Consider the following 16,860-nt stretch of genomic DNA (forward strand, 5'->3'; position numbering starts at 1 on the left):
ATATAATACTTAATACAATGTGCTATTTCAATAATCCAAAATTAGAGCAAGTACTGAAATATTCTGAAGCTTGATAGAGAAAAATTGATTTCAGAATTATGTGTATTCATTTAGTAAATGTAAGGCTTTCTAATACATTACTTAGGCTCTGGTTTTCATACTTACCTATTTATATTTTAAAAATATTTTATCATTCACCTATTTAGATAATTACTGTAAAGTTAATCCATATTTACAGTTAGTACAGCACCAAATTTTGTTGAATTTGGTGAATTACTGAAATGAATTACTGTACCACCGAGGCGGTGCAGTGGTTAGAGTGCAGTACTGCAGGCTATTTCTGCTGACTGCTGGCTGCCTGCAATTTGGCAGTTCAAATCCCACCAGGCTCAAGGTTGACTCATCCTTCCATCCTTCCGAGGTGGGTAAAATGAGGACCCAAATTGTTGGGGGCAATATGCTGACTCTGTAAACCGCTTAGAGAGGGCTGTAAAGCAGTATATGTCAAAGTGCTACTGCTATTGCTATCTTCATATATTTATGGAAATAGTTTAATTTGTGAAAACCCATATCTATTATATGGATAGAGAATATGCATATAGGTATGATAGAAAATAGATAATTCAGATACAATATTTTGCTGACAATGAACAAGAAAGATTGGTTGGTTAAATATAACTAGTGCTTTGTATATTTTTCTTGATAAAAGTTCACATAAAAAATGTTTCAGTGTCTCATATGCAATACATGTATCAAAATCCAAATTTTTGCTAAGCTAAAATATACTAGAAATTCGTAAAGGCAATTTTCTCAATTTTTTGTAGGCCTGGCACTGAATTTTATTTTTCCATTTTTTTATTTTCAACATTTAAATTGTTGACCTAAATAAACTCTTTTTCCACCCCCCACCCCCATACTACAAGGCTATTCATGCATATGCAACAAAAACATTTGTAGATTCTGTGAAATATTTTTAAAGGCAGAAAATACATTTTATTTATGTAATTTAAGATACATTAACCACATTGTTTGTAACAATTGGTGACTTACATTTCAGATGTGCCATATAAGCAGTCATCATCAGTAGCTGTAGCTGGGGCTGTAATAGGCGCAGTACTTGCTCTCTTTATTATTACCATCTTTATCATAGTGTTACTGACTCCCAGAAAAAAGCGATCATCTTATTTGGACAAAATGTAAGTTGTTTGTGGTATTTTGTTTCAAACTATTCAAGTTCTTGATTTGTAAAAGTATAAACACTGCTTTAAATACATACCTTTGTTCTGAATTCATATTGGATTTGGAAGCCCAGATACTAAAATTAGTAAGGCAAAAGTCAGAACGGGTTTGTTTGTCGTAGAAATGCTCTTACTCTAAAGTACAGTACCTGCTTTTTTAGAGATCAGTTACTTGGTTTTCCTTAAGCAAATGGAAATTATTGCATTAGCAATGAAAGGTAATTGCCTATTCTATAAAATTAGCCTTTTATATATCTTATGAAAAAGTTCAAGAGAGCTAGGGAGAAAAAAAAACTACAATACTATGTGCATGTAATCTCTTATAAAAGTAAAGTTGTGACTAGGCATCAGAAATTAGATTGCTTGTAAAGTTGTCCAATTCAAAATTTCTCTTCTGCAGCATGCACCATTAAATACAGTTTAAAAATAATTATCAAAAAATGAAGCAACATAGAAGTCTAGGCATGAATCCTTAGGCTTTTGCAGGCTTTTCTTATTGCAGAATTTTGCAGATGCTATTTGCCTGTATTAGATAAGAAATGATTGGGCAATTAATGATTTTATTCCAAAAATGTTTAATGGGTATAGTTATTTCTTTGCACATAATCATTATTCTGATCCATTAAAAAAGCTAACGAAAGACATCTCATACGATGAGAAATTCTTAGATGAGTATAAAGAGCAGAATTGCAACAATCTCTTTCAAAAAGTTTTGCTGGTGTTTTGCCATTGTATAGAACAATGGAGGAGGTGAGTGAGTGTACCTTTACTGAGGGGATTTAGGGAGAATCTCAGCCAAATGGTTATATTTGTTGTTAAATAACAATATTAGAATCATTCCAAGATGTTATTTCCTTTAATGAAGTGAGACAGTTGCATTATAAATAAAACCCATGCCATATGATTTCTAAAAATATATAAGAATATTTCTAATGAAATTCTAAGTGCATTTTCTCAAATTTCATTAATTTCTTACATTGTTTTCAGTTGTTTTGGTTGATATTTGTTATGCCACTTTAAAAGAATATCAAATACAGAATTTGCAAGATTCCATCAATGTAAAATTACACTACTACATTAGAAAAGAGGTGTATTTATTCAATTTCTACTCTAATATGAATTGATTTTTATCAAGCAGTGATAATTACTAAATCATACATTTTTTAATTTAGGATTGATCTTCCACCAACACACAAGCCTACATCTTCATATGAGAAAAGAAATCTTTCTCGTGCTCAGAAAGAAATAATCAATGCAGTAAGTTGTTAATTAAAGGTCACACTTCCAAAGCAAAAACTCAGTACAGTCCTACTGTGTACGATGTCCCATATTTGGAATTTATCTTCATTTGTAGATAACAGTTGATGACACATACACCTTCTGTCAATCTGTAGCTGATTAACTAAAATTTTAGATTGTGAAAGACTCACTCGGATTGTCCCAAGTTATTTGAAGAATTGTTACTGAGGGATGTGATATGTTCATAAAGTGTAGTTAGCACCATCTTTTTCTCTTTTCTTCTCCTAATATAATTACATAGTTAACACTGACCTTTAACAAGTCAGATAAACTCTTTATAAGAACCAACCATAGAAGGTCAGGATTGGAAGGAGTAGCTTTTAGGCGTGCTAGATGGGTTTCTTACCTACAATAGCTGCAGCACCAGAAGCAGTGGCCACTAATGGGCTCACTTCTCTTCTGTCAAAGAATCAGACTAGCAAGGAAAGGAGCAGAAGCCAGCAACATTAGATGCCTAATTCCCTCCCATCCCCACTGCTGAAGGAACATTTCAAACTCAAGCTATGCCAGGCAATTCATAGCATAAACACCATTAGCCAGATTAACTCCTGGCTCTCTTGAAGTGGGCCTCTAACTCCATGGGCCTCTGAAGTACCCAGACATCTTTTTACAAAGTCAGTTCTTCAAGCAGGACTATGTGCAAGGGACAAGCTCGTTGGAGAGAGCCGGTTGTCTCAATGAAAACGAGCCCAAAGGAAAAGATACAGGAGTTGCATGCTTTTTCAGTAGGTAGGTTTGCTTCTAAAGCAAATGTTATCAAAGTAATATTTTGCATCAATACTATTTTTGAAGTTTTATTACTTAAAACATCTTTCCTATGTATTATTAACTGGCACATTTGCAAAAAAAAAAAAATAGATACTCATGAACAAGATAATTTTAGGTGGCAAAATATGACCACAATTGCAGTTATACGGTATTACTTACCTAAAGTATCCTAATACCCTATATGTACTCATAGATAGATCTATCCATGGATAGACTGACTCTCCAGTTTTTAAGCAAATAGTATGAACAATGGTTAAATCAACTCTGAACATTCCAATACTTAAGGCTCAGTCCACAGATGAGAACATAATATTTTAGCCAAAAAGTTGAAGGTCAATTTATTGGCAGAAGGGCTTATATAGAGAGAGCAACCTTGGTGTAGTGATTAAAGTGCTGGCCTAGAAACCAGAAGACTTGACTTTTAGGCAGTAATGAAATCTGAACCGGTTTATTACTGGTTCACTGGCGGCGCATGTGCACCATGCGCCAAACACGTGTTGCGCACACACACACAGTGCTCTCAAAAAGGAGGCTTGGGAAAGTAAGAACAGCGCGGGAGGGGTGATCAGCTGTGGCGCATGTGGGAACCTTTTTAAAAACTTTTTAAAAGTATTTTTACTACTGGCTCGGGGCGAAAAAAGGTTCCGACGATTGCGTGGCACAGCTGTGATCATCGGAGCCTTTTTTTTACTTTTTAAAAGCATTTTTTTACTACCTATTCGCCTGAGCCGATAGTAAAAAAATGCTTTTAAAGGGTTAAAAAAAAGGCTCGACGATCACAGCTGTGCCACGCAATTGTCGGAACCTTTTTTCTACTTTTTTTGCCCGAGCCATAGTAAAAAAATGCCTAAAAAGTTCTGGCGATCACCTGAGCGACCCGCGATCGTTGGAACTTTTTTTTCCCCCCTTTTTAAAGCATTTTTAACTACCAGTTCCAGAGAACTGGTAGTAAAAAAATGCTAAAAAAGCGTTGCTCAGCTGATTGTCGGAACTTTTTTTTTACATTTGTTACTGCCGGTTCAGGCGAACCGGCCCAAACCAGTAGCATTTCACCCCTGGATTTAGGCCTACTTGGGTATGAAAGCTGAATTATTTAGACCAGTTACGCAGCCCAACCCACCTCACAGGGTATGGGTGGAAATTGGAGAATTTCCTGCCCTGAGTTATGTATCAAAAAGATGAGATAGTAATAATAACAAAATCAGTTGTAAAGGACATCTTGGAACAGAGTACATCCTGGAACAATAACTTTAATACCATCAAATAACATCTGCCTATCGCAGATTCTTTGGAAGGGCTTCCTAGGTAGATAAAAGTATCAACTCTAAGCATCAGGCTGACTGATCCATCATAACATGAACAGAATGCTGACTAAGGAAATGCATTACATGATCAATTTCTACAAATGGAAAGTGGATAAGGATAAAACCTGGCAATAACTTACAGCTGGAAGAAAGGTTTGATTTTGGCTGCCAAAGAGCAAGCTGTTCAAATTAATGCAATCAAGGTCAAAATTAAAAAATCAAATTATTTAAAATGCAAGCCTAACCCTAATATTCTGCACATATACTACGCTAATACATTATGACATCCTAAATTATTGGGAAGAACTCAATGGGAATGAAGGCCAACACCACCTAAAAAACTGGCAGCTATGATTCCACATTGTTGTATACGTACTAATAATCAACCATTTTTTAAAGGCTTTGATAAAGTTGTAAATTAGTACTTTAATATTGCTTACTAAAATCCAAACAAGCATGAATAGTGTGCAAAATATTTTAATCGAACCATCTCAAATTCAAAATACCCAATTTTGAGTGCAAAGTACACTTTTGTTATGTGAAATTAGACATTTTCAAATGGCTCTTCTGTAAGAGAGCTGTTCTGTGTTTGAAAAAGGTTGCAATCTATTTCAGGTGGTTCAGTTTAAAACATTTTCACCTTATAAGAAAAACAGTTTATTGAATTTACTGGTATAAAATATACTGTAATAATTTCTGCATTTTTAAAATTTTCATTTTTGTGTGAAAATCTTACAAGACCTTTAAATAAAACAGACACAAATTTAGCTTCTAATAACAAAAATATTTGTCAAATTTATATAGCCACCCATTTCACACAAAGTAACTCTGGGAAGCTTACAATAAAACCTATTAAAATATGCTACAAAACTATTAAAATAATTAAAACTATAAACAAATAAAAACAAAACCATAGTGGGAAAATATTACACATAATACAACCAACGCATGGGCTCCTTATAAGAGGATTCCCAGACTTGCCGGGGGGACACAGGTTTTAGGGCTTTACTGGAAAGTCATGATGGAAGGCCATATTAACGATCTTAATAGTATTAAAATAAGTTATAAATAAAAAATATAACTGGTGGTTGGATGAGAAGTCTAATTGATATGGCCCTCCTAATCTCAGTGGTGTTATTGGTCCACCAGTGAACATAAATGGAAAATAGGGAAGTGCACCATTTCAGTTTTCAAAACAAAGTTATGTTGAATCCCCATATAACATTTTATTGCAGCTTCTTTAAGCAGATGTGTCTTCTGCAGGGACATGCATCTGTCACATAATCCCAGAGAAAATATGCATTTGACTTTAGAAGTTGCAGCCTGGTGCATTTCTTTTATCCTTGCAAGGTCTGAAGCATTATTTTTTTTTTTGGTCTTTTTTGGCAAATTGTTTAACAGACCTAATGAAGAATGCCTTTTGTGATGGTATTGCTAAGAGAAATCAGGAAGTATTAAAGCTGGAAGAGCACTCTTTAGCAAATGCAAGGATAGATAGGCTTGTAGAGAGAAAAAGTAGTTTCTTAGTTGCCATTAGTTGTCCTAAGCTTCTTAAAAGCCACCTAATCCAATAATAGTATTATTGTGGTGCATGAACAAAATCTAAAAAAGGAAAGTGAAACATGGAAGGTCAAAGATTGATTTATGATATCCATTTGTCCTTTTTTTCCCCTAGAAAATGATAAATTGCGGCCGATTTAGCTATGAAGATGAAAACCCTGCATCCCAAGACAGAGATCAACACATGTACCCAGCACCGAAAGAAACAAATTGCAAAGATTGGATTGATAAGAAACATCCAAATACAGGCAATGGAAGAATATATAGCAATCCCAGGGAACATTATGTATGATTGTTTGTGAACTAATGTTCACAAACAGATTTATTACTTTGTCTAATCACAATTTTACCTACTTTTTGATAATCTGTGTGTTCAAGTTAGTGGTTTGCTTTTTTTGTGAAAAAAATATAAATGTTTAAAGTATGTCATCAACCATTGTCTGTGCAGTTTAAGAAATGCCAATTTATTATCTGTTAATTATATGTGCATATAATAATGTTTAGAATCTTTTCTACCTATTCATCTGAATTATTTCTACCTGAAACCTTATTTATTAGCATAGCATTCTTCTCTCTTCTATATAAGTTTTCTTGGCCTTGCATAGTTGTTAACCTACTCCATTTTGTAGTAAGACAAAAGGCCACATGGGGTTCTTTTGTTACTGCTTTTAGCCCTGATCACAGTGATTTGCTTCAGGAAAAAATGGTTTGTGTGTCATGCAGAATATTGATAAGTGCTGCCCACTTCATATATCAACTATACTTGTGCCCTTTTGCTAATGTCTATAGAGTTAACACTGGCCAACATACCTTATCATATCTTCAGAAATACAGTACTAGCACTTGAACCTATAGACTGAAACTTTTAGAATTAGTTGTAGTATAAATTATTTTTAAAAGCTCATGTATTGCCCATGTTGGAAATTACAGCTGGAGATTAAAAGAGGAATTTTAAGTGTTCCAGAAAGAATTATATATGCAAAATTTAAGGATAACAGGAATTAAAGCTGTTTGTGTTTATGCAGTCATTGAATTGAGGGTGGGAAACAGTTTAATGGGCAGCCCAATTTCATTCAGCGTTTCTTCTGTGTTTTCCACATGAACTATTCTGTGCTAATCCTAATACAATAGTATATAATCTCATAGGCATAAAAGGTTCCCACATTCTGTGTTTACATCCCACTGCAAGATACATCAAGCAGTTACTTTGCTTGCTTCTTCAGTATAGTTTAAGATTAACTTCACCTAGTGTGCCTTTTCTTCTTTTAGATTGACAAACACAAACGGGAAAGGTTTTTTCATGCTGATAATAACAGGGTAGTGACAGAAATGTAGATCAAGACACCTACATTATGCTACTTTTTTGTTTGGTTTTCTTATTGTATGATGCTGTTTCATGGAGTTTATAGAAATGCAAATAGCTTTTGAACAGTTTTGAGTGTATTGCTAAAGATAACTATAGAATAAATTACAAATAACTTTGAAATATAAATCAAGTACTAACATGTGTAAGGATAACATAAATATATGATTTCACTGGTATAGAGTGAAAAGACGTGAACAATGTCTTTAGTATCTACCTATAGTATCTATTAGGTTGTATATTTGCCTATATGATTTTGCAGTACAAATATATGACTTAGGAAAAATGTATAGAAAAGTTGTAGGAAGATAAGAGAATTTGAAACATAATGTACATTCTCAAAAAAAAATTAATTTGTCATTTTTTTAAAAAAAAGGAGTTATTAAGCTTGGCATTCTGTTGAAATACTAAAAAGATATTTGTATTTTACTAGCCTGAAAGTGTAATATTGATTCTGAATTAAATCAAGAACATGTATTTGCATCTATATAATTTCTTTCAAGACGCAATGTTTAGATGGAGCTTTTTAATTCAACTATTCTAAATGTGCATGGTCAGAATTAATAGTTTCAGTATATATTCATTATATTCAAATTAGGGAAAAGGAAAGTTGAGAATGTTTTGGGAAATGCTCCCAATCCATCAATGCAACTTAGATCTTTATTTCTATGGACGAGTTCTGTCCTTCACATTTTTCTTTTTTTCTGTAGTCAAACAAGATGAGAATAATGATGATTTACAATAATACCTAAAGCTGAATAGAGCTTATGATGTTCCTGTAACTAACTACTGGTAGCAAATTGAGTAAGGAAGGCAATGGAATTTTGGATGTAAGTGCAGTTATCACAGCATTCAATTCAAGACATGAGTTGCATGTGCACAAATTATGTATTGCCCAATATTTTAAAAAACGACTGGCACAGCTCTCTGTTGTTATTTAATTCTTGATTTTATGTGCCAACTAGTAGATTTACATTAATTTGCATTTTCTTTTTCATTTTGGAACAGTCAGTGGAAAACTACATCTTTGCCCACATTATCATGATTCAACATGTTGATCCTCATTAACAACATAATACAAATTTATTCACATGCTACATTCTAAAGGTTTATCTTCAGCCTTTATCTTAGCATACTAGATGCTAATAAGTCTTAGTATTCCAATTTCTTATCCCTGCTTCTTGTTCAAGAAGGTCTAGTATCTAGTATCTCTGTTTCAAAAGAAATGTAACCCCTGAGAAGCAAGGAGAAGATGCCAACTTCCTTAGAGGAAGCAGAGGAAAAAGTTCCCACTCTTCCCCAAAAGAAAGCAGCCCAGTGTGACCTAAACAAAGCAGTGTTATTTCAGGCAGAGAAAGAGACAATGTGAATAAAATGTGAGTTTTGGGAAATAAAAGGGGAGTCAAGTATTTATTTGTCAAATTTATATAGCCACCCATCTCACAAAGCGACTCTGGGTAGTATACAGTATTGAGGAATGGCTGGCTAGATTTATTTATTTAGTGCATGGCATACAATGTCAGTGAAATCTACATAGATTAGACACAATGCAGCCTTGATGGCCTAGAATGCTCATTCATTCTGTTCAGCATTTATACGCCTGTCTTTGGTGCACCTCATGAGGCGAACTAGTGTTGTGGTCTGCCAGCAACCAGCAGAACTGGCAGCAGATTCGGACAGTGAGGAGATTGGGGAGGAACCTGGGCCAGTCCTGGAGTCTGGGGAAGACTTGGACGAGGGCTCTGCGTCAGAGGAACAGAGGGAGCCAAGGCCATCTGATAATTATGTGCTGCCTCCGGAATCTGACATCAGTGAAGCAGAAGAACAGGGGGAGGCTGTTCCCAGTGCGTGCATGCACAAAGCTGCCAGAAGGCAAGAACAGTTAAGTCAAAAGGGGCGACTCGAGTAAAGCTTGGAGATGATTGGACCCTCCCATAAGACATAAGAGAGGAGCAAGCAGACGTGAGCCTTTGCAGGAAGCAATTTGTTCATTCTAGTCAGTTCAAACTCTTGAGAAGCTCTGTTTGACTCTGCTCCATTTGGCCTTGCAAACTATTTATTTATTTATTTATTTTATTATATTTCTATACCGCCCTTCTCCTGCGGGACTCAGGGCGGTGTACAGCCAGGATAAAACATAGCATATAAAATTTAAAAACATTTAAAAAAACAAATAATTTTGGCCCGAATTTAAAACAACCCAATTAAAACCGAAATTCGATTAAAAAACTGAGAGGATGGGATCAAGCCAGCCCAGCTTGATGGAACAAGTGTGTCTTCAGGGCCCGACGAAAAGTCCAGAGATCTGATATCATGCGTATCTTGGGGCAGGTCATTCCAGAGGGCAGGTGCTGCCACAGAGAAGGCTCTCCCCCTGGGGGTCGCCAGCCGGCACTGCCTGGCTGACAGCACCCTGAGGAGGCCCCCTCTGTGCGAGCGAACCAGTTGGTGGGAGGCTATTGGTGGCAGAAGGTGGTCTCGCAAATACCCCAGCCCTAAGCCATGGAGCGCTTTAAAGGTGGTTACCAACACCTTGAAGTGCACCCGGAAGACCACAGGAAGCCAGTGCAGCTCGCACAGGAGAGGTGTTATATGTGAGTGCCCCATCGCTCCAATAATCCCCTGCGCGGCCGCATTCTGGACCAACTGCAGCCCCCGGGTGCACCCCAAGGGGAGCCCCATGTAGAGAGCATTGCAGTAGTCCAGGCGGGAAGTGAGTGCTTGAGTGACCGTGCGTAGGGAGTCCCGATCCAGAAAGGGACACAACTGGCGTATCAGACGAACCTGATAAAAAGCCCCCCTGGCCACGGCTGTCATATGCTTTTCTAAAGACAGCCATGCGTCCAGGAGGATGCCTAACTTGCGAGCACTCTCCATGGGGGCCAGTGATTCACCCCCAATAGCCAGCAATGGCACCAGCTGACTATATCGGGATGCCAGAATCCACAGCCACTCGGTCTTGGAAGGGTTGAGTAGGAGCCTGTCTCTCCCCATAGAGCCCTGCACGGCCTCCAGGCACTGGGACATCACTTCAAGGGCATCGTTGGGGTGGCCTGGGGTGCAGATGTACAGCTGAGTGTCGTCAGCGTGCTAATGGAACTCCACCCCAAAGCCACGGATGATCTCGCCCAGCGGCTTCACATAAATGTTGAACAGAAGGGGCGAGAGGACCGACCCTTGTGGCACCCCACAAACAAGGCGCCTCGCGATCGACCGCTGCCCCCCTGTCAACACGGATTGCAACCGGTCAGAGAGGTAGGAGGAGAACCACCGCAGAACGGTGTCCCCCACCCCCAGCTCCTTCAACCGGTGCAACATGATACCATGGTCGATGGTATCAAAAGCCGCTGAGAGATCTAACAGGACCAGGATAGAGGAGCAACCCCTATCCCGAGCCCTCCAGAGATCATCCACCAACGCGACCAATGCTGTTTCCGTGCTGTGCCCAGGCCGGAAACGGGACTGGAGCGGGTCTAGATAGACAGCTTCATCTACGTACCGGGGAAGCTGCCGCGCCACCACACTCTCAACAACCTTCACAATGAAGCAAAGGTTGGAGACTGGACGATAGTTAGCCAAAATAACCGGATCCAGGGAGGGCTTCTTGAGGAGGGGCCTCACCACCGCTTCTTTCAAAGTGGCCGGCAGGACCCCCTCACTCAGAGAAGCGTTAACAATCCCCTGGAGCCAGCCTCGTGTAACCTCCCGGGAAGCCAGTAACAACCAGGAGGGGCACGGGTTCAATAAACATGTGGTCACGTTCAGCCATCCCAGGATCCTGTCCACCTCCTTGGGAGCAACAGGATCAAACTCCTCCCAGATAACACTCTCAAGATCTGCCTCAGTCATCCCGTCCGGACTTACCCAGTCAGAGGCCAGGCCTTCCCGAATCTGAGCGATCTTGTCATACAGATACTGCACAAAATCCTCAGCTCGACCCTGCAAGGGATCATCCCGTGCTTCCAGATGGAGGAGGGAGCAGGTCACCCTAAACAGGGCGGCTGGGCAATTATCTGATGACGCGATAAGAGCGGCAAAATAGCTAGATTTTGCCGCTTTTATCGCCACTAGGTAGGTCTTAATATGAGACCTCACCAGTGTTCGGTCGGATTCAGAGCGGCTGGTCCTCCAACTACTCTCCAGGCGTCTTTTCCGGCGCTTCATCTCCCTCAGCTCCTCGGACAACCAAGGAGCTAGGTGAGTTCGGTGCGGGTCAGAGGCCGCAAAGGCACGACGCGGTCCAAAGCCCCGGCGGCCGCACTATCCCAGGCGGCCACCAGGTCTTCAGCCGAGTCATGAGCCAGAGTCTCAGGAAATGGCCCAAACTCCATCTGGAACCTATCAAGATCCATCAGGCGCCTGGGGCAGAACCACCTGGTCGGTCCCGCCTCCCTGCAGCGAGGTGCAGCAGTTAAAAAGTCCAGTCGAAGGAGCGAGTGGTCAGACCATGACAAGGGTTCGATGACTATATCCCCTGTATCGAGGCCACTCGACCACTGACCAGAGACAAAAATCAAGTCCAGAGTGTGTCCACCTGTGTGAGTAGGGTCATGAATTAACTGAGTAAGGTCCATGGCCATCATGGAAGCCATGAACTCTCGAGCCACCTCAGACGTTTCACCGATAGATGGCAGGTTGAAATCCCCCATGACTAAAAGTCTGGGGGTACCAACCGCCACCTCGGCTATGACGTTGAGCAGCTCGGGCAGGGCCATTGCCACGTGGCAGGGAGCCAGGTACGCAATCAACAAGCCCATCTGTACTCCACGGCCCCACTTCACAAAAAGGGACTCACATCCGGCTATCTGGAACAGTGGTCTCCCTCAAATCAAGACCTTCCTTTATAATAACCGCCACGCCTTCGCCCCTGCCCTGGGCTCTCGGCTGATGGAATGCACAACTAATTGGCAATTAGGTCTCTGGCAGCGTTTCAAGAGAGATAAAGGTGGGTGCTTATCAGCATTACCTTGAAAGTCTATGGCAGACATCTGTCGGACTCTTCACAGAATGTGTGTGAATTATTACGGGCTGTGAATGACTATAATTCACAGCCATTTAAATAAAAGAGGGTTTTTTGGGACTAAGCATGTGATTTAAGCTTTCTCAGGGAGCCTAGGTCAGAGCAACTAGCTTTACAACAGCTAACTAGTGATGCTTGGGTTGCTGGCTATTCTGGGCTCCTCCAATATTCTCGCCTTGCCTTATGTTGTGATGCCTCTTGTCTGACCAGGTCCAGCGCCAGCTTCTGCTCTCTGCATACGCACAGTTTTTTTCCATCGAACTGGTAGCCATTTATCTACTTGCAATATTGTGAGTAGATAAATTTCGAACTGCTGGGTGGGCAGGAGCTAGGGATTGAGCAGAGGGAGCTTATTCCGTCTCACGGAGCTGGGTTCAAACTGCCAGAGTGCAGACCATTTCTGGCCAACAATTCCAGCATCATTAAGTCTCTGTGCCACACTGTCTCCTGGCTGACTAGAATCCAATACTTACTAAGTAAGTAGGTATTGTCTTAAGCCATAAGACAATGTTGTATCTAGAGCCTTATCACAAATGAATACTTAAAGCTGAAATAATGACTTTGATCCAATAGTGGCGGTCACGGGAACTAGAGGTTTTGTCTTACAAGCCTAGCTAGAGAGAAGTTTCCTGAAGATGGGCTCTAGCCTGAATCCGAACGTTTGGAAGACAAAACCCTGGTCCTGGTGACCAACCCAGATTGGATCCTGCAACATTATCCTGGAACATGTATACTCACCTTCATAATGGCTTTGAGTTTTAATTAGGTTTTTGGATAGATACAATTCAATCTGATGTAAACTAATATATATTAAATTCACACCAAATTATGGAAAAATGCATTGCTGGTAGTAATAATTTAAAATGCATTTTATAACATGCTATATTTTATAACTTTATAAGTTAAAATAATTATGAATACTTTGGAAACATTGGATAATATGGAATTTTATGGTTTGGGGTAATATGGAAACAAAAGCTTGCACACATTTATTAAGCATAGTTGTTCATTTTATGTCATATTTAAACAATCTTAAATTCTTCAATCTCGTAGATTTTGCAATTGGTAAATTCTATTAATTAAACTTTTTAAATTTGCATTCCAATGGAATGGTGTTTTTAAAGTAAAGTTGAGGGAAAGGAACATGGGACTCCTGTCTGTCAGTAGGACACTTCCAAAAACTGAACAGAACAGGCTTAAGTTGATATGGTGGTAGAATCCAGTAAGTAGAAAGTTCAAGCTATATTCAATTTTGGGAAGAAAAAAAAACCTTTGTCCTTAATGAAGATGTTATTGTTGGAATGTTGTTGACTGCTCCACTCTAAGGCTACCTAGACAAATAACCCAGCATTTGCATTCCATCCAATGTTTTCCAGTGCACAGATATTCAGATACAACCTGAGGGAAAAGCAGTAAAATACAAAGGCAAAATACATCGTTTCATTACAGAGAAAAAAAATATAAGCACATCCCCTATGGCTATTGCTGATAAAGGATTGGAAAGAATTCCAAAAGCCACGCTCTGGACATATTCCCTAATTTGCTTTTTACTATTGTTCTTGTAGAATTTGCTGCCTTCTAAACATTTTTTCCCCACACACAATGTTTATTGCACTTTTTAAAATGACAAGCTTTCCTGGAGGTTTGGTAGGTAAGTAGACAGCATATAAATATTTAAACTAAATAATGTTCCTAATTGGTATGTAATTGTATGAACATTAAATTAAATGTCGTTTTTCAGTATAGTTTGCTGCTTTGGGGCAATGACGTACAAGTTGAAGAATGCATCAACTAAACAAACTAACAAAATTAAAAATTAAACTGAACTTAAAAATTGTTTATAAAAATGAGCAAAGCATTAAATATTGTTGAACTCGATATTTTTATGCAACCCAGAATGATCTGCAGAAAATTATATCCACTTACCACCTGTTTTTATAAACAAGTGGTGGCTATGCATCCTGTCAAATCTGGCAGGAAAGATTTATACCAGATTCCATCCATGAGAGAAAGTCCTCTGTTGCAACCAAGGAGGAGAACCTTTTCCACTGTGCTGCCTGCTGTCTGGAACATCATTCCTCATCTCCCATAATCAAACTTGACCTTGATCTGCTGGCCCTTTTACAAGGAACTCTGGGCTCTGAAAGTGTGGATGAACTGTTTCATGATTAGTTTGTCATGAGTATTCTTGGCTGTTGTTTTATGCTATTTCTGTTGTTTATAATTTTGGTTGTTGCATTGCTTTTAACGTGTTTTAATTGTTTGATGCACATAATCATGTACCGTATATGAGATGGGCAACCATATAAATTTTAATGATTTTCTTTTTTAAAAAAGCTACAAATAGCGCTAGTTAAAAAATAACATTGGATAAGCTTCCATCATAACACTAAGTAATTCTACAGAGTTAAAAACATTTTTATGTTCATTTTAAGCTGATCATCATGTTTTCTTTCATGCCAATTGTGGCACATCTTGGAAATACAATTGTACTGGATCTGGTATGTGACTAGCAATGAACAATGGTACAAGGAATTTATGGAATGGCATGAGTTGTAAATAGTTTGTGTTTCTGTATTTTAAACAAATTTCAACAAATGTTTCAGAACTGAGAATAATGATAAACTTTATAGATAATGCTAGACAGTCTTATTAAGAAATCCTCTCAGCTATTAATGATTAAAATCCATATCACATCTTTTGACATGTACATTGTACTTTCTTATAATTTGTACAGGTAGTTCTCAATTTACGAACACAATTGAGCCCAAATTTATGTTGCTAAGCAAAACATCGGTTAAGCAAACTTTGCCCCATTCTACAACCTTTCTTGCCAGAGTTGTTAAATGAACCACTGCAGTTGTTAAGTTAGTAACATGGTTGAGTGAATCTTCTCCATTGATTTGGCATAAAATCATAAAAGGTGATCACATAACCCCAGGACACTGCAACCAGTTGGCAAGCATCTGAATTTTGATCTCATAACCACAGGGAAACTATAAGTGTGAAAAACAGTCATAAGTTCCTTTTTTCGGTGCCCTTGTAACTTTGAACAGTCATTAAATGAACTGTTGTAAGTCGAGGACTACCTGTATTATTAGTAGTATAATTATGATTAAACAATCATTAAGATATGAATTTGTGTGATTCTCAGGACCAAAATGCAGTTTTGAATACTAATTCTCCAAAACATAACATATTAGTATATGTTGCAGGACCTACCATCTGGTTCCGCCCCAGGCACCTGATGCAGCTGGAAAGGTTCCAGACGGAGCTTGGGACAATACCTCTCTCTCTCTCCCACGCACCAGTCGAGGCTCTGGTGGATGCCTGGGAAAAGGCGGCTGCTGGGGCACTCAACCGTGTTGTCCCTTTGCGGCCTCTGACCTGATGCAGATCCCGGTTTATGAAGGAGCTCCGGGAGATGAAGCGCTGTAGAAGAGGCCTAGAGAGTGGTTGGAGATCCAGTCGTTCCGAATCTAGTGGATGATCTCTGGAGGGCTCGGGACAGGGGACATTCCTCTGTTCTGGTCCTATTGGATCTTTCGGCGGCTTTTGATACCATCGACCCTGGTATCCTGCTGCGACGACTCGTGGGGTTGGGAGTGGGAGGCACTGTTTTACGGTGGTTCTCCTATCTCTTGGGCCGTACGCAAGTGGTGTTGGCAGGGGGGCAGAGATCGGCTATGAGGCCCCTCACCTGTGGGGTGCCCCAGGAGTCGGCTCTCTCGCCTCTACTGTTCAACATGTATATGAAGCCGCTTGGGGAGATCATCCGTGGTTTCGGGGTGCGGTATCATCAATATGCCGATGATACCCAGCTTTTTATATCCACCCCGAACCAACCTAGTGATGCCCTCGATGTGATGTCCCACTGCCTGGAAGCGGTACGGACCTGGATGGGGAGGAACAGGCTCTGACTCAACCCTGCCAAGACCGAGTGGCTGTGGGTACCAGCATCTGGGTCCAATCTAGATATTCCATCATTGACTATCGGGGGTGAGGTGTTACCCCTGTGGATAGGGCCCGCAACCTGGGTGTCCTTCTGGATTCACGGTTGTCTCTGGAAGATCATGTAGCAACCGCGACCAGAGGGGCATTTGCCCAGGTCCGCCTTGTGCGTCAGCTGCGCCCTTATTTGGACCAAAATGCCCTACGCACCGTTACTCATGCGCTGGTCATCTCTCGTTTCGACTACTGCAACGCGCTCTACCTAGGACTGCCCATGAAAACTACTCGAAGGCTTCAACTGGTGCAGAATGCGGCCGCGTGGGTTGTGATGGGAGTGTCCCAACACTCCCATGTTAC

General features: G+C 39.8%; 1 protein-coding gene across 1 annotated transcript in view; it reads left to right on the plus strand.

Moving 5' to 3' along the window:
* Positions 1-8,928, plus strand: part of NECTIN3 (nectin cell adhesion molecule 3) — a 64,703-nt gene extending 55,775 nt beyond the window's left edge. Inside the window, exons 6-8 of the mRNA XM_034413223.2 lie at positions 1,058-1,196; positions 2,411-2,495; positions 6,285-8,928. Coding sequence (XP_034269114.1) covers positions 1,058-1,196; positions 2,411-2,495; positions 6,285-6,461 — 401 coding nt within the window. The 3' untranslated portion in view covers positions 6,462-8,928. The remainder of the gene's footprint in view (positions 1-1,057; positions 1,197-2,410; positions 2,496-6,284) is intronic.
* The last annotated feature ends 7,932 nt before the right edge of the window (positions 8,929-16,860 follow it).

This window comes from Pantherophis guttatus, chromosome 5 (assembly GCF_059756535.1).
Source record: "Pantherophis guttatus breed Tessera chromosome 5, ASM5975653v1, whole genome shotgun sequence".
Taxonomy (NCBI): domain Eukaryota; kingdom Metazoa; phylum Chordata; class Lepidosauria; order Squamata; family Colubridae; genus Pantherophis; species Pantherophis guttatus.